At 39.2% G+C, this 21,909-nt stretch overlaps 1 protein-coding gene across 1 annotated transcript in view; it reads left to right on the forward strand.

Moving 5' to 3' along the window:
* LOC126092291 (cyclin-dependent kinase 1-like) overlaps positions 1–21,909 on the forward strand; it is an 80,593-nt gene that overhangs the window by 1,983 nt on the left and 56,701 nt on the right. The window contains exons 2-3 of the mRNA XM_049907810.1: positions 12,749–12,905; positions 12,987–13,125. Coding sequence (XP_049763767.1) covers positions 12,749–12,905; positions 12,987–13,125 — 296 coding nt within the window. The remainder of the gene's footprint in view (positions 1–12,748; positions 12,906–12,986; positions 13,126–21,909) is intronic.

Genomic DNA, 21,909 nt, shown 5'->3' on the forward strand with positions numbered 1-21,909 from the left:
CATGTTGCACACACCCACACAACTTGACAAAGGCATTCCACACAAAGTGGACCTTTGCTTCCCAACTGACAATCTCCAGCCACGATATAATTTTGCACAATGTCCTTTACGGAATAAAATCAACCTGGCAAAAGACAGAAAAAAAGCAATGGAACAGGGCTGCAAAATATTCTTTAAGTGAGTGGTTGGAAGTGTGTGATTCCACCTGTCTGCTTTGACCTGTAATGCTACTGTGGTACAGTGTTTTAGTGTTTGTAGATGTGTTTTATTTGATGGCACTCCCTGGTGGTGGATGTTGACGTGCTGAGTCTAATGTGTACTCTTGGGGGGGGGGGGGGGGGGGTTCATTTGAGTGTTGGTTACTTACTTACTCCTTGGTGCTACAGCCCATGTAGGGCCTTGGCCTCTCTGATGATCACAGCCCAAGCATGACAATTTTCTGCTCGTTTCCTCCACCTCCTGACTCCAACTTTTCTCGAATAATTTTTCACATCCTGCACCCATCGTTTCTGCTCCTTTTGCTATCTGGATAAACCTTTTTGACAGCTCAATCCTCAGACATTCGCTCTACATGGCCCAGCCATCTCAATCTGTTACACTTATTTTCAGTCACCAAGTCAGGATTTCTATACAGTTCTTCCAATTCCTTGTTTCTCCTTATCCTCCGTTGCCCCACCTCGTACATGGTTCCAAAAATCTTTCTCAGTATTTTCCTCTCCCATCTTCTCAATAGCTGCCTTTCTGCTACACTCATTGTCCATGTTTCTGAGCCATATATTACCACCTGTCTTATGACTGTTCGATAGACAGTCACCTTCGATTTTCTGCTCAGGCTATGTGACTGAAGGATCTTGATCAGGGCCCAGTAAGCTCTATTTCCTGCAGCAATCTTAGATTTTATTTCTTCTCTTATTCTGCTATCCTCCGTAACTAGCACTCCCAGGTATTGGAACTTCTCACATTTCTCATAATTGCCTCTGTTCAATGTAATATATTTCTCTTTAACAATAGCATTTTTCTGGAAGCAAAGAGATACTGTGTTTTTGTGTTGTTTACTGCAAGTCCCAACTATTCTGCCTCCTTTTCCACTCTGCCAAATCCTTCTTCTTTCTTTCAAACTTCCAGACAGCATACACACATAATTGGCATAAGCTAGATTTTGGTGCGTACGGTTAGTGTGCCACCTTGGCTATCAGTCTCCACCCTTCGCATCACTGTTTCCAACACTATGTTAGAGAGAAGTGTGGATAATACATCACCCTCTCTTAACCCTTGGTTGACCTCAAATTCTTTAGAAAGTTTTCCTTCTGCTTTTACCTGGCATTTTGTGCTGATGAGGGTCATTTGTACCAGCCTGATAAGTTTACTTGGGAATTCAGTCTCCATTAAGGTGTCATATAGCTTTTTCCTTTTTATCATAGGCTTTGTACACCACGCTGACTAAAGCAATACCACAATAATTTTCACAGTTTGCTTTGTCGTTCTTCTTGTGAATTGGGCATCTAATGGCCATGTTCCACTGGACTGGCATCTCTTCCTTTTCCCATATTTCCACTATCAGCTGATGAACCAATCTTTTTAGATGTTCACCTCCACCCTTGATCATCTCTGCTGAAATGTTGTCGTTACCTGGAGCCTTATTATTCCTTAGGCTTTTAATTGTCTTCCTAACTTCCTCTATTATTGGTATAGGTACAGGTCTTTCATCCTGACTAACATTCGGCCACAGTTGGTCACTTTCTGTTTCAATTTCTTCTAGAACTTCTCTTTATACAGGGTGTTACAAAAAGGTACGGCCAAACTTTCAGGAAACATTCCTCACACACAAAGAAAGAAAATATGTTATGTGGACATGTGTCAGGAAACGCTTACTTTTCATGTTAGAGCTCATTTTATTACTTCTCTTCAAATCACATTAATCGTGGAATGGAAACACACAGCAACAGAACGTACCAGCGTGACTTCAAACACTTTGTTACAGGAAATGTTCAAAATGTCCTCAGTTAGCGAGGATACATGCATCCACCCTCCGTCGCATGGAATCCCTGATGCGCTCATGCAGCCCTGGAGAATGGCGTATTGTATCACAGCCGTCCACAATACGAGCACGAAGAGTCTCTACATTTGGTACCGGGGTTGCGTAGACAAGAGCTTTCAAATGCCCCCATAAATGAAAGTCAAGAGGGTTGAGGTCAGGAGAGCGTGGAGACCATGGAATTGGTCCTCCTCTACCAATCCATTGGTCACCTAATCTGTTGTTGAGAAGCGTATGAACACTTAGACTGAACTGTGCAGGAGCTCCATTGTGCATGAACGACATGTTGTGTTGTACTTGTAAAGGCACATGTTCTAGCAGCACAGATAGAGTATCTCGTATGAAATCATGATAACGTGCTCCATTGAGCGTAGGTGGAAGAACATGGGGCCCAATCAAGACATCACCAACAATGCCTGCCCAAACGTTCATAGGAAATCTGTGTTGATGACGTGATTGCACAATTGCGCGCGGATTCTCGTCAGCCCACACATGTTGATTGTGCAAATTTACAATTTGATCACGTTGGAATGAAGCCTCATCCGTAAAGAGAACATTTGCACTGAAATGAGGATTGACACATTGGTGGATGAACCATTCGCAGAAGTGTACCCGTGGAGGCCAATCAGCTGCTGATAGTGCCTGCACACGCCGTACATGGTACGGAAACAACTGGTTCTCCCGTAGCACTCTCCATACAGTGACGTGGTCAACGTTACCTTGTACAGCAGCAACTTCTCTGACGTTGACATTAGGGTTATCGTCAACTGCACGAAGAATCGCCTCGTCCATTGCAGGTGTCCTCGTCGTTCTAGGTATTCCACAGTCGCGAGTCATAGGCTGGAATGTTCCATGCTCCCTAAGACGCCGATCAATTGCTTCGAACATCTTCCTGTCGGATACCTTCGTACTGGAAATTTATCTCGATACAAATGTACCGTGCCATGGCTATTGCCCCGTGCTAATCCATACATCAAATGGGCATCTGCCAACTCCGTATTTGTAAACATTGCACTGACTGAAAAACCACGTTCGTGATGAACACTAACCTGTTGATGCTATGTGCTGATGTGCTTGATGTTAGTACTATAGAGCAATGAGTCGCATGTCAACACAAGCACCGAAGTGAACATTACTTTCCTTCAATTGGGCCAACTGGCGGTGAATTGAGGAAGTACAGTATATACTGACAAAACTAAAATGAGCTCTAAAACATGGAAATTAAGTATGTCCGGACACATGTCCACATAACATCTTTCCTTTATTTGTGTGTGAGGAACGTTTCCTGAATGTTTGGCCGTACGTTTTTGTAACACCCTGTATAGTGACATTCAGCACTTAACTGAAATATTGAGCACATTGATGTAGAACCTGTTCTTCTTCTTCTTCTATAAAATTTCCTTCTTTATCTCTGCAGAATACCGTACATGGTTGGAAGCCTTTCTTCAGTTCCTGAACTGTCTTGTAGAATTTTCTTACTTCTTGGTCATTACACTACTCTTCTAGCTCTATAATCCTTTTCCTCTCTAATTTGTGTTTCTTTCTTCTTTTCTTCATGAATTCTTCTGTGTTAGATCTTGTTGTCCTGTTTATCATTTCCTTCTTTCCTCATTTCTCTCTTCCACTACCTTTTTACAATCTTCGTTGTTCCACCCTGCCCTTTTCACCCTTTCTTCTAAACCTAAAACTGCTTCTGCAGTTTCTTGCAGAGCCTCTTTCATCGTACTCCACTTCCCTTCAATGCTTTTCAGAGCTTGGCTTTGTTTAGCCTCACACTTCTTCTGCAGTTCTGTTTCATACTTTTCGGATGCTCCCTTCTCTTTCAATTTGGAAACACTTTATCTTTGTGGAGCTTTTCTCTTCCCTCTGGATCTATAGACAGCTATGCATTGTCTGTATTTCTCTTACCATATAATGATTGGAATTGCAGTCAGCCCCCCAGCAGCTATCAACTTCAAGGGTGTCAGCCACATGTCCCCTGTTGATTCCCACATGGTCAGTTTGATTAAAAGTAGTGTCATCTGACGAGAGACGTGTGGTTTCCCTTATGTTCTTTCGCTGGAGCCATGTACTTTTCGCTATCATTGCATTGCCCATGGCAAAGTCTTAAAGTCTTTGTCCATTTTGTATTCAACATCTCGTGCAGGCTTTCATTTCCTACTGTTTCTCTAAAGGCTTCTTCTTTTCCCACCTTTGCATTGATATCACCCATCAGTACCTTTACATCATTCCTTGGTATGCCTTCTAATTCCTGTTCCATTTGACCATAAAACTCATCTTTCACTTCATCCTTATCATCTTCTGTGGGTGCATTCACACATACAAGTGTGATGTTGAAGAAGTGGGCTGTCATTCTCAAAGTACACATCATTTCATTTAAAGGTTAAAATTCATGACTGCTGCTTTATACTTAGTGTCTACAAGAACGCCAGTACCGCCTACTATACCACTGTCTCTTCCACTATACATAATAGTGCAATTACCGCTTCCTGATACCATCTCCTTTCCATCTGACCTCGTGAATTGCTGCTACTCCTTTACGGTATTTCTCCATCTCTTGTTGGAGTCCATGTAGAGCTACTGGTTTGTTCAAAGTTCTTACATTCCAAGTAGCAAAGTATGTATCAATTTTCTGTTTGACATTTTTCCTTGCATGGGTCATTCATCAGTCTGGCTGTTCCTATTTTTTAGTTTCGTAACAATATGTTTTTCCGATACGGGGTTGTTAGCACCATGATCAACCCCCAACCTGGAGGGCCTGGATTTGTCAGGTTTACTCCCTTAGGGAGACCGGCTTCACCATGCCTCTAGAGCCCTCCCTGCCCTGTGTTATAGGAAATTGAAAATGATAGGGAAAAAGGATGGGCTTGGGATAGGACAGGAGACATGTCATTGATAGGACGTTGTGGGACATACTTCTTCTGGCTCCTACCCTTTGGGCTGTCCGGCATGGGTGACCCTGCTGGTAGCGTAGCTACGCTACCAGCGGCATGGCCCTCTGGATCTAGAGCATGCAAACCTCCTCGCCCACACAGACAGTGCTAAGTTACGGCAGTGTCCCTTTTGATTTTATTCTGTAGTAACTGTGATGTTTTGTCTGTTTTATATTTATGGTATTTTGGTTGTGTTTTAATTGATCTAATAAGTATGGGGGTTTTAGATTTTTGAGTTGTTGTTTTTGTTTCTGTGGTGTTTTGAGAGTTTTGTAGGTGTGTGGGGTTTGTGGTTTGCCAGTAGGTATTGAGAGCTGCATTTGAGCTATATAGGCCAAGAGAAATGTCAGATTCCACTTTCCGGAATTGTAGGTGTCGGTTTTCAGGTATTGCGAGCTCCGTTTGAACTATATAGGTCAAGGGAAATGTCCGATTCCACTTCTTGAAATTGCAGGTTTTGGTTTTTTGGTATCGTGGGCATCATTTGAGCTATGTAGCTGGGGTGAAGTGTAAGATTCCTGTTTGTTCTGTGGCTGTAGCATAATGTTGTAAGTTAAGGGATTTTTTATGATATGTGTTTTGGGATGGTGCAGTGTTTTGTATTGTTATATAATTAGCTGGTCCCCACCTTAAACCCCCTATTACCTGCAGTTGTCTCATTAGTTTCATTTGATTGTTAGAGTGAGACATTCTTGTGTCATTTCTATTTTTGTTTGCATATGTTGTCATAAGTAGTAGTGACATCATCACCATTTCGTATCAGCTAGAAGTAAGTGTTTCCGTCATGTTGATGACATCATGGGCCAAAGCAGAAGGGTGGAATGGAAAAATTCCCTAATACCCTGTAAACTGTGACGGTTTCGGCGAAATTTAAGAGATGAAAACTGAAACTAGTAGTAATTCAAAGGAGGTGTTTGGATAACATGTAATACAACTTTTGATGAATACACTATTGAAATTTCAAAGCTGAGTCATTCACCATTTTTATGCTGCATGAAGTCATATTTGTTAAAAAGTTGGTGAGCTTTTTACCTTCTGTTATTGCAATAATGTTTTAATGATAAATGTGCCCTGAGTGATCTTTAGAAACTCTACATAGAAGTTATGTGTTATCATTTCTACCAAAATACAGCAGTTACTTGCTTTATGAAAGTTACTGATATGTGAACAAGCACTTACCTGCAGAAGGTGAAATGTTCAGTACTGGTGATACACATGTGTACTATCCTAGCTTTCAGAATTGTTAGTTCATTCCTTAGGAAGGATAGGGGTAAGTTGTGGAAGGTTAAAGAAGGAAGGGCAGGTCACTCAGACCCTAGAATTGAATTAACCCATCCGTGTAAGGATGAGAGCAGACAAAAAACTTATGTTTATTTAACAGCTGTGCTAACACAGTTGCTGAGAGTGTCCTTGGACACAATTGACCTTTTTTTTGCCATTAATCATTACTGAGAAAAAGCTGATGCACATGCACTAACTTACCTCTTAACACATACAGTCATTTCCAGTAGCACACTGGCTAAGACTTGCTGTGCCCTTCTTGGTGACAGCCACCAACAATTAAAACACAGTGTGCACTAGTGTGTATCTACATGCCTTGTAGTAGAATTGTACTACCCTCTGGAAGTAATTGGGGACTACTGGAGACTGGGAGACCAGCCTTCTCCTTTGACCAAGGATGTAATCACCATGCTGGAAACCTGTATTGTGAGCTTACCCAATGAGCCACCAAAACATCAGATATAATACCCATAATACCCCCAAAAATACAAACAACACGCGAACCAATTCAGTGATTAAACAGAGTGGCATAATTTGTATCACTTCAGGCAGGAGGGTTACCTTCATAGTCTCAGATGTTATTGAATTTAGCATATGTTAAAATTCAGAAGTAATACACACACACATTTTTGTTTTCTCCAAAAAAATTCCTCTCCCAAGATACAGGCCTCCAAAGATGACACTGCAAATACTATTTTGAAGATGCGAATATCGGGGAAAAAATTTAAAATGCTGCATGTCTTTAACAGTTCTAGATATAGTTTTTTTTTTTATTTGAAAGATAATTGCTTTGTGATCACAGTGGTATCCTCTGTTTGGACACATTTGTCAAAGTTCTTTACTGCCACCTTTTGAATTTTTTTTATAGTTTACAGATTTTTTTTTTTTTTTTTCAAAAATGCCAATCCAGAGAAATTAGATTTTTTTCTGCTGATTAGTACGCTGTAGTACTATATTCACTGTAAAGGAGAGCTTCCACTTTTAAGTTGGACTGGTTTCATTTTAAAAATCATTTTTTGTAACTTTCAAGGGTAGTGTGTGTCTTCACTGAAGTTGTTTCTTACTAATTTATTAGTTACAGTGTTCATTTCTATTTTCTTTGTTGCAGTTATTTCTTATCATTTTCTTTGTTGCAGTTATTTCTTATCATTTTCTTTGTTGCAGTTATTCCTTATCATTTTCTTTGTTGCAGTTATTCCTTATCATTTTCTTTGTTGCAGTTATTCCTTATCATTTTCTTTGTTGCAGTTATTCCTTATCATTTTCTTTGTTGCAGTTATTCCTTATCATTTTCTTTGTTGCAGTTATTCCTTATCATTTTCTTTGTTGCAGTTATTCCTTATCATTTTCTTTGTTGCAGTTATTCCTTATCATTTTCTTTGTTGCAGTTATTCCTTATCATTTTCTTTGTTGCAGTTATTTCTTTTCACTTTTATTGTTGCACTTATTTCTTACATTTTGTCGTCAGTTTTGTTGTTGTTCGCAGGTTTCTGTATTGTAGTTGTTCAGTGCAATTTTGTTTACTGAAGAGACTTCTAAGAAATCTGAGACCATCCAGTTAGTTCTGTGTTTTTGTGAGGAATTTGCCAATCTACACAGTTGCAGTATGTTATGTGAAAAGGACTGTTTGAAATATCTTCCGACTGGGGTCATAAGAGAGTGAAGTGTGCTAACTATTTGCATATCCATAAAAGAGTGATATAAAATACAATTAACAAACTTTGTTCAGGCTGGGAATAAGTGTTCTCATTTGAAGACTCTGTTTCAAAGTGAAGGTGTTTCCAGTGGCGACTATTTGTGTTCTAAATGTTTTGACAGAATAACAACAATGATAGTATCTGAACAAGGTGAAGCCTCCCATGATGCAGATTTTGCATCAATATAGGAAGAATTAAATACCCTGAATCAGTCAACTGCAGAGGTTAGTCCTGTTAAGAAACTGTGGTCAGTGAAGTAGAGTCATAAGCTCTGTGCATCAAGGAAGTGCAGAGAAATTACTAAAGCTATGGATGTATAAACTGCAGCAAAACTGACCACACTCTTCAAAGTAGAAATTCCATCTTCAGAAGAAAATGAACCAAAGCACTCTTGCACCTCTTTCAAGGAATTTTTCATAAATATCAATTCAGCTGTTGCATATTGTGCATCCTACAGTGAAAAGGTGCAAGTTGTAACTATTATTCCAGAGACATTTTCAAAGAAAACAATTTTGAATCGTGTTCCATCATCAAAAGTACATGGTGGACAAATCAAGAAATGTGAGGTCTGTGAAAGGAGTCTTCAGAAGACCAGATCCCTATTATGGTTAACCTGTAGAAGCAGCTAAAGTTCAAGTAGTGCAGTCATTTTATCTGGAAGATAAATGGGGCAGCTCTTGCCAGAGTGTCAACAAAAAAGATACTATGACTGCAACAGTTAAAGGTCAAAGAGCTGTGAAAGTGAAAAGGTAAATGTCTTACAGTATTAAAGAAACTTTTCCAGTTTAGGGCAACTATACAACTTCACATATTGGAAGATGAAAATTTTATTCACTACGACCTTAGTGGGTAGTTCCACACCCACCTAGAGATGTCTGTTTGTGTACTGCATGAATGATTAACTTTGTGTGGTAACTTTGTCATTGAAGAACTTAATGGAGCACGTGACATGACACCTTTGTTGGATGTGTAAAGTCATTATTATTCTGTGATGTAAAGTGAGAGACTTGTTTGTTTCAAGTGTTTGATGACTGCGCTGTAGAGGGAGGACTGTCTTAACAGACACTTGGCCTGGAAGGCGTAGCAGATAACTCTGCAGAAATTACATATGCAACATGGGAGAAAAATAAGCTAATTAAGAAAACAGTTGCCTTTGAAAGCTTTATTGATGAACTTGAGTAAATGGTCAGTGAAAGCAGTAACACACCAGCATCTGAAGAAATTGCACCAGCACCACATTGCAGAAGTGAAAGGGTGTGTACAGGCTGAAGAACTATGTTTAGTGCTTCGCTGTGATTTTGCTGAGAACTGGTGTGCAGTTCTCCCATAAGAAGTACAAGGGTATCATTGCAGTAATGACCAGGTTTCAATTTTTGCAGGAGTGACATATTTTCAAAACAAGACCATAGGTGTTGAAGTTATAAGTGATGACAGGACATGCCTCAACACATGCTTTGCTACCAATGCTCAAAATTCAACTGCAAACATGGGCAGAGATCATCATCATTTCTGATAGTGCTCCTAGTCATTTTAAAAATATTTACCAGCTATTTGAATTAAGTGGGCCTAAGTCACTTGTCAGGTGGCTGGGCATACACTGCTACTGGTTATGGGAAGAAGCCGTGTGATGATGTAGGAGGCCCGCTGAAGTACCATGCTACAAAACATGAGCTTTCCAGTCCAAATACAGCTGCAATTCAGAATGGTGAGGATTTTAAGAGAGTTGTGAAATTTTACATGTTCACAGCCCTCATTCTTTTGTCCAAAGAGGAAATCGAAGAATTCTGTGAGCAGAAAAAAGAATGGTCCAAACAAACTACTCCTGTGAAAGGAATTCAGAAGATACATTTTTGGACTCAGTGATGGGTGAACTCATATTGCATGCACTTTAAAGAGCAAGAAAGAAGAAATTTCGTTTGTTTGGCCAACAACTCAGAAACAGCAGAATAATATTAAGTTTCACAACCTGAGAAGGGAGATGTTTGTGGTCTGTGTGTATGGCTGTGACTGGTGGATTGCAGAGTTTATAGACACCAGTTATGAGTTAAATGACGTTGTAATGAACTTTATGCTACAACATGGACCAGCTGCTGCATATAGGTTTCCAGATGAAAGATGGCAACAATGCCATCAGTGCTCACTTCCTGTTCACAATGTTTTGAGAGATTGTAAGTGCTCCAGTTCCTATTGGTTGAACAGGAAGGCTTCACTCTATATCAAAGGAAGCAGCGGGACACATTTTTAGTTCATTGACTGGCTAATTTCAGTACAAAACAGAGTGAACAGAAGTTGTATAAATTGAAACCTGTAAATCTTGGGACCTTTCACATACATTTTGGAACCATTTAAAACACTTGGAAAAATGAGTCTCTTTCCAGGGAATGTAGAACTATGTGGTACTAATCAACAGAAAAAAAATTCCAGATTTTATGGATGGGCTTTTTGGATAAAAATTATAAAAAAGTTCAGAATACTATAGTAAAAGAACTTTGACAGTCCAAATGGAGGATTTCTTTGTGATCATAAAGCAATTATCTTTCAAATAAAAAACAACAAAATACCTAGAACTGTTCCACAGATACAGCATTTGCAAATTTTTTCCAAAATTTGCATCTTCAAAATGGTATGTGCAGTGTCCTCTTTGTAGGGCTGTATCTCGGAGCAGAAATTTTTTTGGAGAAAACAAAAAAAATGTGTGTTCTTTACTTAGTCCTTCACACCATAAGATCACAGTATCCCAAACTGGAGTTAACTTATATAGCTCAACCCTAGACCAGGATACCAGTAACATAAAGTGCTAGCACCCACTGCCTCTTCATAAACCACGCGCTCTACAACAGCATTTCACTTCCATTCCAAAAAACACACACACACACACACACACACACACACACACACACACACACACACACACACACCCTGGTACTTCTGTAATATAGTTTATAAAAGTTAGTGTGGCCTTAGCTGTTATAAGCGATTTGTCAAGGAACTCTTGCCAGCGTAATATGGTTCTAAATAAAAAAAAAGTGTGGAAATTGACCCATCAAATGGGATAAATATTAACATTCACAGGATGATTTTCAGACAGCTGTTTGCTGGGTTATTTAAAAGACTGATATGAAAACCAACTATCATAATTAAGACAAAATTTATGCTGTGAAAATTGTGTTTTTATTTGAAAATTATGAAACAATGAGCATTTAAAAATATAAACCTGTTAAACAATTAATGGGAACTCCAGGACACAATATCAATAACATAAGGAAAAGGGTTGCTACTAATTGTAAAGATGACATCTTGAGTTCAAGACAGGCACAACGAAAAGACTGTTACACATTTAGATTTTGGCCAAAGCCTTCTTCACAAAAGGAGACGTACATTCCCTCACACAGGCAAGCACACCTCACGTGCAAGACCACCATCTCCTGTAGTTTGGAGCAGAATGCTATTGTTATGCTGAAGGGATACAGCAGTCTGTAGGGGCAGGAAAGGGGAAACAATAACAGGGCATGGGTTGAGAAGAGAAGAGTACTGTCTGATGGAGTGTGCAGGAACCAGGAGGCCTGACAAGACTATCAAAGGGTGCAACATCAGGAGGCTGTGGGGCATGAAGTTGAGGAGGGGATGTTAGGAAACGGGGAGTGCAAAAGTGGGGAAGGGGAAATCTGGGCATGTGTGCTGGCAGAGGGCAGCATATGGAGGCAGAGGGAACATGAATAGAGAGATGACAGGCCGGGGGGGGGGGGGGGGGTGGAAACTGGGCTGTGCAATTCAGCAAAGCTGATGTTGAAGGGAAGAACTAGATGGGGTGGGTTGTGAGGCAGCCATTGAAATCGAGTATGTTATGTTCAGCTGCATGTTGTGCCAGGTGGTCTACTTTGCTCTTGGCCACAGTTTGGCTGTGGCTGTTCATCCTGGTGAACAGCTGATTCGTAGTCATATCAATATAAAAAGCTGTGCAATGATTGCAACAGAGCTGGTATATGATACTGTTGCTTTCCAAGGTAGCTCAATCCCTGATGAGGTAGGATATATCTGTGGCAGAAGAGTAATAGTTTTATTACATTTTCTGAACCAATCCTGCTGTGAGTATAAAAGGAAAATCATTTATTTTGGAATACAAGTGCATGAGGAAGATTGCTGTAACAAAAAAAAGTTAATTACCAAAATGTTGGTTAACTGTGGGACTGATGAGGCTGTCTTTTAAACACTCCATATTTACCTTCCTGAAAAGTACCCAGGACATCTGTAATGTTCACAGCTAACCACTGTAATTTGTTAGAATTGATAACATGTATCTTTAATGTGGAACTATTGAAGGCAACTTATTATAGTTTGTTAAAACATACTTCCAGTCACGAAATTGTTCAGACTGAGTTTCCCCAATTTTGATCTTGTGCAACATGAAAATGATGAATGATGCAGCAGTGAAATTTTAAGTGGGAAGAACACAAATAGTTTTGCATTTCATTTGAAGAGCTTGCTCACATTACTGCAATTTTCAATTTTAAACAATCTTAAATATGACAAACTATTTTTTTGTAACTGGTGCTCTTCTGTATGAAATTTCATTCAAATCGTAGATAATTAGGTGTGGGATGATTACTGAGTTTGATCTATTTGATGTGGAGATTCTGTTTTTAAAAGTTACACCATTTAAATATTTTCAGTAATTCGCACATCACAACTTGCAAATATTTACCAAAAATCATAACATACCACTGCAAGTTGCTATTAAAACTTTTATTGTTGCTCCCAGTTTACATGTAATACATGATAAACATGAAATTCATTTTTTTTAGGCACATATGGTGTTGTATACAAAGGGAAACATAAGACAACTGGACAGTTAGTTGCAATGAAGAAAGTGCGCCTTGAAAATGAAGACGAAGGTGTTCCATCAACAACCATCAGAGAAATATCCCTTCTTCGAGAACTGGTACACCCAAATATTGTGAAGTAAGCTGAGCTCTTTATTAATATTTTTTCAGATACCCCAAATTTAGACAATTTTTTCTCAAAATTGAAATTTTTGTCCAGGCTGGAGGATGTAATAATGGATGAATCAAGAGTCTACTTAATTTTTGAGTACATGTCAATGGATCTGAAGAAATATCTGGATAGTTTAGGTCAAGGCAATTATTTGAAGCCAGACATGATGAAAGCTTTCTTATATCAGGTGAGTTGACTGCTGATGTTAACAATAAGTTTTGATACAAGAAAATTTTAAGTGCAATTTTAGCTTTTGGCCAAAGCCTTCTTCACAAAAGGAGACACACATTCTCTCACACAAGTAGGATATACCTGTGACAGAAGAGGAATAGTTTTATTACTACATTTTCTGAACCAATCCTATTGTGAGCATAAAAGGAAAATCGTGTATTTCGGAATACATACAAGTGCACGAGGAAGATTGCTGTAACAAAAAAGTTACTCACCAAAATGTCAGATAACTGTGGTACTGCTTGCAACATTAAAACATCAAATTGTGCATCAGTCACTACATTTGGATTTGTTTTAGTGTTCCTATTTATTTAAGCATACAACTTACAGTGTATGGCACTTTGCACATCTTTCTGCATAATGTTGTTAGAGGGGTTATTCTGTCCAAGTCATGCAATCTGAAGTGCTCCCAGCACAACCAACTTGAATTTTACACCTTAGGAACCTGTATGAACTTCTTCCAGTGTGCAGCTTTGTCCATAACTTGATGTCTGTGCTAGTTCAAGTTTGGCAATAATAGAACTAGGATTATCCAACTTCCCATTGTGAGGTAACCTTTATTGTGCAACACACTAATAACATAAATGAAAATTGGAAATTAATACCCATGACACAATCTTGCTTATGACTTGAAGTATGACGAGAATCTTGTACCGATTTTAACAAGGGTATTAAAAAGATGACCATTTGTCAGTGTGTGTGTGTGTGTGTGTGTGTGTGTGTGTGTGTGTGTTAGGAATTTAGTGAATTATAAACTTTTGTGTCCCCATATTCACTTTGTCAGCCTCTGAAGTTCCAAAAATACTAAATCTACCAAATTTTGCTTATATTTAATGCCACAGATTTTAAAATTGACACCTGTGTTTTATGATCTTTCACACTGTGGAATAGACTGCTTATAAGTGCAGCTGAAACACCTGCTTTCATTCTGATGCATTTTCAGTGAATGTGCAAACATTTTGCTTGCAGTTGGAAGGAAACGGGAAGGAAAAGAAGTTAATCTGTTGGTTGGATGTATATCAAAATTACTGGGATCTCATTGCCAGTGGGCCATGCCTAAAAGTGAAGCTAGGTCAGCCACAGGTACTACTAAAAGTTCCAAAGCTTGAGTATTAGGTTCCTAATGGCTTCTGAAGTCATAAGTCTCTAATTCAGTCCAGTGCTCGAAATTTGTTGCATTTATCAGTGTTTGTTACTGGCATGTTGTACTGTTGCCCCAGTCAGTGTTGCTCTTGGAATTAGAATTACTGTAATATCTTGCTGTTCTGAAAGCCAGCAAACATCTCGTTGCAGGCCAGGATGAGGGTCGAGCACCTCCATGGAGGTGCATGAAATTGATTAGTGCCTTCAATTGAAACTCAAACTGATTTCCAATCCGCCAATTCCTTCCATACACACAGGAAACGTACTGGTCCAGTAAGGGTTCAACAGTGTTGACATATTTGTACGTTGCTTTATCACACTTACCAAAATTGGGCGCAAGGAATAGTTAATCATTTGACACCCTGCTAATATGAAATCTTCTTTCATCTGTTTGCACAAAATGATGATCCCTTGTACCAGACACTGTGCATCCATTTTTCTGACTACTTTTCCTGACTAACTTGTGCTTGTTTAATTATTTTAGTTCAAAATGGTACTTATTTAAGACACACCTCGTAAATGATAAATTAAAGCAATGTTGGTTGACTATTTTCCCCAGTGAAATCCTTGAACTGCATGTTGGACAATGAACGGGAGGTTTTTGGTGAAGTCCATCAATATGATCAACAGATCTGGTTTGAGAACTTTGTTAGTCACTTACTAGTTCTTACTTTGAAGTTTGGCAAAGTAGTGCTAGCTAGGAAGCCAAAATTTTCATTAGTTCTTTAATGAAGTCTTCCACTGTCAGTTGTGTGGTTTAGTATGTCCAGGCCAGTGTGAATCCATCTCTGAAAATATTGATGCTTTGGATAGAATTCGGTTTAAAATTCAAATTCATCCAACAGATTTATTTTTCTCTAGAGCCTCTGTTCTTGAACATTCTTCACATTGAGGAAGAATACAGTCTTTAGATTTCAACGTTTGGGCAGTTTTTGTAAGCAACACTTGCCAATCTTTTAACAACAGGCTGTGTGCCTACATTAGTTTTACACTCTGATATATTGTGTATTTACAGCCTGAGTGTGATAATCACATCCAGTGATACAGCATTTGAGTGTTTGCGAGATACTTTGAGTTAGACTTAGTATCAAGGGGAGGCGAATACAAACTTACAATTGCATCCTTGTATCGAACCCCAGATAAAACTACGAGGGTTGAATGAAAAGTAATGCCTCCACATTCGTTAATTGGGTTTGGATCACATTCTTTTTTCCACACAATCACCAGCCAACTGGATACATATCTGCCAACAATGAAAAAGTTTTCTGAAGTCAACACTGTTCCTGCAACCATAGTATCACAGTTCTCTCAGTGTCTTCATCAGTACATAATGATGTTCCCGCAGATTGTCTTTCGTTATCGGGAACAGATGGAAGTCAGACGGTGGTAAATCTAGACTGTATGGAGGATACTGTACAGTGGTGAGATTCAGTCTCTGAAGTTCTGCTGTGGTGGCACATGAAGTGTGTGGTTCGGCATTGTCACGCTGCAGAAAAACATTTCCCTTTTCCTTTCGGACCATTGTTACCTGTCGTTTTAGAGTTTGCATTGTTGTGATATAACACTCTGAATTTATTGTTGTTCCATGATCAAGGAAATCAACATGGAAAACACCACCTGGTGGTCATGATTTTTCCAGCTGAGAGTGGTGTCTGGAATTTCTTTTTCTGGGTCGAGTCTTTGTGTCGATATTCCATAGACTGGCGTTTCGTCTCTGGGTCGTAATGGTGTACCCACATTTTGCCTCCTGTCACAGTTGAATGGAGAAAGGTGTCACCTTCATTCTCGTAATGCAAGAGGAGTTCCTGGCAAATTTCAAGTCTGTGGGCTTTAATTTCAGGAGTCAGCATCTGGGGGTTTCCATTGTGCACAGATCTTCCGATAGTCAAGCAAAGCAATAATATGACCCACACACTGTTGTGAAATGCCGATTGTGAGTGATACGCGGAGTGTCCTGAATCAATCTGTTAACATTTTGCTAGGGAAACTTGATGGCTGCTGTCACAGGACATCCAAGTCTTTGTTTGTTTCACAGGTAAGATATTCCCACATCAACATCTTTAAACTTATTTGCCCAATGACACACAGTATTCATATCAACACAATCACCATAAAGTGCTTTCATTCTCTGATGAATCTCCTTTGGGGTGACACCTTCTGCTGTCAAGAATTCAATGATTGCACATTGCTTAAATTGCATTGACTGACCATCTGCGCAGGGTTCCACATTTTACACTGTAACAACACAACTGTTCAATGCTAAGGCTTCCTGCTAATTGGAGCTGTAGAAAATAGGCTACGGAACAAGCCAGTACCTGCCGCATACCAATGCTGCCAACTGCTGAAGAGCTATGAAGGTGACTTTTCAGTCAACCCTCATATATTTTGGTCATAAAAGTTGAATAGATCTTCTGGTGTCAATATATTTGTTGCAATATTGTGATATATTACTTGTGACTATACAATAAAAAATACATGCAACAGAACTCGTTGAAATGTAGCACATTGACATGGTACGTCCCCTAAAAATCTGTCAGTCATTTTCAGTAATTGTGACCGCACATTGGAAAATTGAACATGATGTTTTGGATGCTTGAAAACATGCTCTTTCTAACTGTGTTTAGTTTTCAAACAATTACTGAAAACAGATTTTCTAAAAGCAAATGGAATGTGATCTATTTTTGTTATTTTTACGAACATAAAGTTTTATCTGCTTATTTGTTTATCACGTCTTTAATCAACAAAATATAAGAAGCCAGTGTTGAAACTGTATCCACAGTGTAATTTTTCCAGCTACTTTGCCGTAGTTCATGTAACGTTCTTAGCCCCTGTTGGAAATAACCCACTTTTCATGGGGGGGGGCTTAAAACATGCTTCTCCAAATAGTACAGGGAGCTTCAACAGAAAATGATATTTGAAAAAGAAGTGTCAAATATGCCCTATTTTCATTTTTACTCAAAAATCATCATCTTATTGACAAATTTGTAGGTTACTAGAAAATAGTAGATGAAGGAAATTTTGTATTCCACATCCTCGTGCTGCCAAGCTAATGTGTATTATATTTCACATTCAGCATGCGTTATTGACAAATTTGTAGGTTACTAGAAAATAGTAGATGAAGGAAATTTTGTATTCCACATCCTCGTGCTGCCAAGCTAATGTGTATTATATTTCACATTCAGCATGCGTTTTTGTCTCAATTTTCATGCCAAATTTGGATTCAAATTATCTGCATTAGTATCTTGTGTGGGATACTTTCTTGCAGTTAAAACCATGGACTTTCTAACGAGCCCGGTTTAGAAAGTTTCATAGAATAGCATTTTGCAAAACCATCTCAAAATAGCACACATTTAACCTTTTTACAAACTCTTCAAATTTTCTCTAATTTATTCAGTATTGGAAAGTGGTAGATGAATGAAGCTGTGTATTTGAGAACTTTGTGTTGTTAGGTTGCAACATACCAAGTTTTACAGTTGTCATATCTTTAGTCCCTGAAATATAAAGATGCCAAATATTGGCAGTCATAAAGTTGAGATAAAATTCTGTCGAAATCCGCAATGATGGAGCAAGAAAATGTTCTGAAATCGGACAATGTGATATGGAATAATCCATTAAGAAATTATGTAATGTGACAGGATACAAAAGAGCTACTCGCCAAGGGGTGGCAGGAGAATGCACGTTTAAAAAAGGTCGAAATTTGCAAGCTTTTGGAGCCAGTGGCTCCTTCTTGTGGCAGAAGGGTTCAAAGGGAAGGAAAAATGTGAAATGAAAAGGACTGGTGATGTTTAGGAAATGGATAGAGTTCGGAAAAGTCACTGAGAAACCCAGGTCTGGGGGAGTTACTGGACTGAGAGCGTAAGGCAGAAGATATGGTTATATGCAAGATGGAGATTACTGACTAAACATGCTGCATAAGTTAATAGCAGTGGAAAGTGTACAAGCCTTCCAAGATTTTCTAAATCCTGCATTGCTTCGCAACACTTCCTCAGCTCCCTACAACATGACCCTAACTTCTCTTCTGCAGAACTTGAGGCTCTTCATTCCTTAAAAACTGATGACTCCATCATTATCCTCCCAGCAGACAAGATATCTACCATGGTGGTACTTGATTGACATGAGTTCGTAAGCAAGGGTCTATGCTAGCTGTCTGACTCTAAGTACAGCATCTGCCATTAAGATCCCATCCTCATGATACAAACTGACCTACAGTTCCTCCTCAAAACCTCTGACCCCTCACAAGGACAAATGCTTCAATCCATAGAACTTCTTACCCCACCCAAATCATACAACCCCACTTTTTACCTTCTTTCCAAGATCTCCAAACCCTGGCCATCCCATAGTTGCTGACTTCAAAGCACATACTGGAAGTATATCTGCTCCAGTTGATCAACATATGCAACCTGTAGTAGAAAGACACCCCTCATTTATTAGACACACCAACTGTTGCCTACATTGTGTGAAATCTGTGCCCATTCCATTCCCACCACGTACCTTGCTTGTCACTGTTGATGCCATCTCCCTCTATATCAGCATCCCCATGTACGTGGTCTCTCTGCTGCTGAACATTACCTTAACAAGTACCTACCTGATTCCAAACCTGTGAGGTCATTCTCACCTTAATAATCTATATACTTACCAACAAGTACTTTGCCTTTGAGGGGCAGATATAAAAGCAGATCAAGGGCACGGCCATAGAAACCAAAATGGCTCCTTCCTGTGCCAACCTTTCCATGGATCACCGTGAGAGGGCTTTGTGGTCTCCATGTCTTCAACCTCTGATTTATTTTTAGATACATTGAAATCTTTGTCATATGGGCTCATGGTGAGGCTGACCTGTTAGAATTCTTGGAGTCCCTAAATTTATTCTCCCAGATAAATTTCACGTGGTCCTGTTTCGAATCCCATGGAAATTTCCTTGACGTTGATCTCATCCTCACCGAGGGTCAGCTCACACAATTCTCTTCGCATTAGACCTGCTAACAAGCAACAGTACTACCATTTTGACAGTTGCCATCCTTTCCATGTCAAAAGTTCCCTCTGGTACAGCCTTGAGACTTGAGACAAACATATTAGTTCAGATGCAGACACTTTACAGCAATACACCACCATTCTCACCTCAGCCTTCACTGGACGTAATTACCCCACCAGCATGGTTCAATAGCAGATTTTGTAGGCCATCACATTCAGTCCTGGTACTGCTGACCTATCTAAAAAGCAACTTAGGAGTACACTTCTTGTCACTCAGTATTATCCTCATCTTGAATGCATTAATCACCTACTTCAACAAAGCTATGACTTCCTAAAATCATGCCCCAAAAAGAGGTACATTCTGTCAGATATTTTCCCCACCACACCTAAAATAACGTTTTGTCATTCTCCACAATATTCTTGTCAGACCCTATGCTGTTTCTGTGTACATTTTACTACCCTATGGCTCCTACCCCTGTGACCATCCTTTCAGGAAGACCTGTCCTATGCACTCTCATGCCCACAACCTATGCCAGCTCTGTAACTGGCAAATGAATACTACCAAAAGGCAGAGCTGCTTGTGTATCATGTCATATACCAGCAGTTATCTGAACATTGTTTGCCCTTTTATGTTGGCATGACTACCGTGAAGTAATCAGTTAGGATGAGTGGGCATATACAGGAGTATACAGGCAACACACAATATCCTCTTGCAGAGCACGTTCTACAGCACGGCAGTCGTGACTTCGTTGCTTGTTTCACCACACATACTATCTGGATTCTTCGCCCAGACACCAGTTTCTCAGAACTACGCAGGTGGACACTGGCATTACAACCCTTGGTTCTCGACACACGTCTGGTCTTAATTTAAATTAATTTCTTCCATCTCAGCATTTCTTCACAGTAACTATTCATTTCTTCTTTCCCTTTTAGTTTTCTATAGATTTTATTTTCTGGCCTGTCAATTTCACCCACCCACCCACCCACTTATACCACTTAGCTTTTCGCTCTTATTAACTCGTGCACAGTGTTTAGTCAGTAATCTGTTTTGCATATTACCCTATCTTCCACCTTTAAGCTCTAAGGTTTTCAAATATCATCCAGTGCAGTCCACAACAATCAATTTTTCTTTCTCAACACATGTGGTAGTTCTCCCCTGACAAGAGGTTCATGGTGACTTTTCCAAACTCTACTCCTTTGCCTAAACCTCACCAGTCCTTTTCCTTCACTGTATTAACAGGAACCTCAGACTTCTCTCAGATTATGTAGTTATCTTTTGTGAAGCACAGTCTTGGAAAAGCTGCACAACTATTAACTTGGATCATGATGAGATTTTAAAGTGGTGCGAAGACTGTAACTTGTTTTAATAGTTCATAAATGTAAAATCTTGCACTTCGCAAAAGTAAAAAGTGTCGTAAGACTACAGTTTGTCTCAATAGCAGTCAGTCTACTCGTACAAACATCTGGGTCTACCGTATTTACTCGAATCTAAGCTGCACTTGAATGTAAGCCGCACTTGAAGCATGAGATACGAAATCAAGGAAAAAAAAATTTCCCAAATCTAAGCCGCACCTGAAATTTGAGATTCGAAATTCAAGGGGAGAGAAAAGTTTTAGACCGCACCTCCAAATAGAATTAAAGTTAGTCCATTGTAACATGAGACACAATTTATGTCGAATGGATGAAGATACAGCTACAGTAGTTTGGTTCGAGTCATAAGCTTAACAGTTAAGCTTTATCAAGTAGCCATTGCTTTGTGTCAGGCGCTCCGTCTGTATTTGTATGGGTATCCTTCCTTTTTTTGTGCTTCGTCTGATTAGAATCGATTGCTTATTTTGCTTTGATCTGGTAAGTGCCGTTCTCTTTGTTATAGGTGTTTACGTCACTCTAAGCTGAAACTGCTTTATTTTAATGTGTCATACATTGTTTGCCGCATTCTGATAAGTGTTTACGACCTGTTGCTGCTCGCGTCATGGCTTCCTTTTGTGCGCACTACCGTGGCTTACAATATAAAAAAAAGAGGAATTGTCTCATTAGCGAAAAAATGGCAAGAGACTGCTATTTGTTGTTACTGCTGCTTTCATTGATAATGATCAACAAGAACCAAATAATAGACTTCGTATGATAGATGATGTTCTGAACGAGAGTTTAGCGAAAATTTTTCTGTTTGGAAATCTTTGCAGACATCTTTAGTGCTCTATATTGTGCACAGAAATTAAGTCATCTTATATTTAAAAATCTAGTCAGTTGCCATGCTTCATTAGTGACTCACTATTCAGCGTAAGAATAATACGAATATAAACACGACATGATATGTATATTATTCTGTGTTTGCTGTTGTCTCACTCTAGTTTTGTAGTTTATTAGACAAATAGGATTTAAATGAGATAGCAGCAAACACGAAAGAATGCAAGGCATAATGTTCACATTCTTCTACCTTTTCTTTTAATTTATTTACTGATGCAGAGGTTTTGGTGCCAGTATTTATCTTTGTGCCTGCAAAGCATTCCTGTGTAGCACTACATATATTTGACAGCAGAAGTTAGCTGTGGTGGCACCTACCAACATTTTTCAGAACTTCTGCTTACTTTGCACCGATTCTAAGCTGCAGGCAGTTTTTTTTATTACA

The sequence above is a fragment of the Schistocerca cancellata genome, chromosome 7 (genome assembly GCF_023864275.1).
Source record: "Schistocerca cancellata isolate TAMUIC-IGC-003103 chromosome 7, iqSchCanc2.1, whole genome shotgun sequence".
Classification (NCBI taxonomy): Eukaryota; Metazoa; Arthropoda; class Insecta; order Orthoptera; family Acrididae; genus Schistocerca; species Schistocerca cancellata.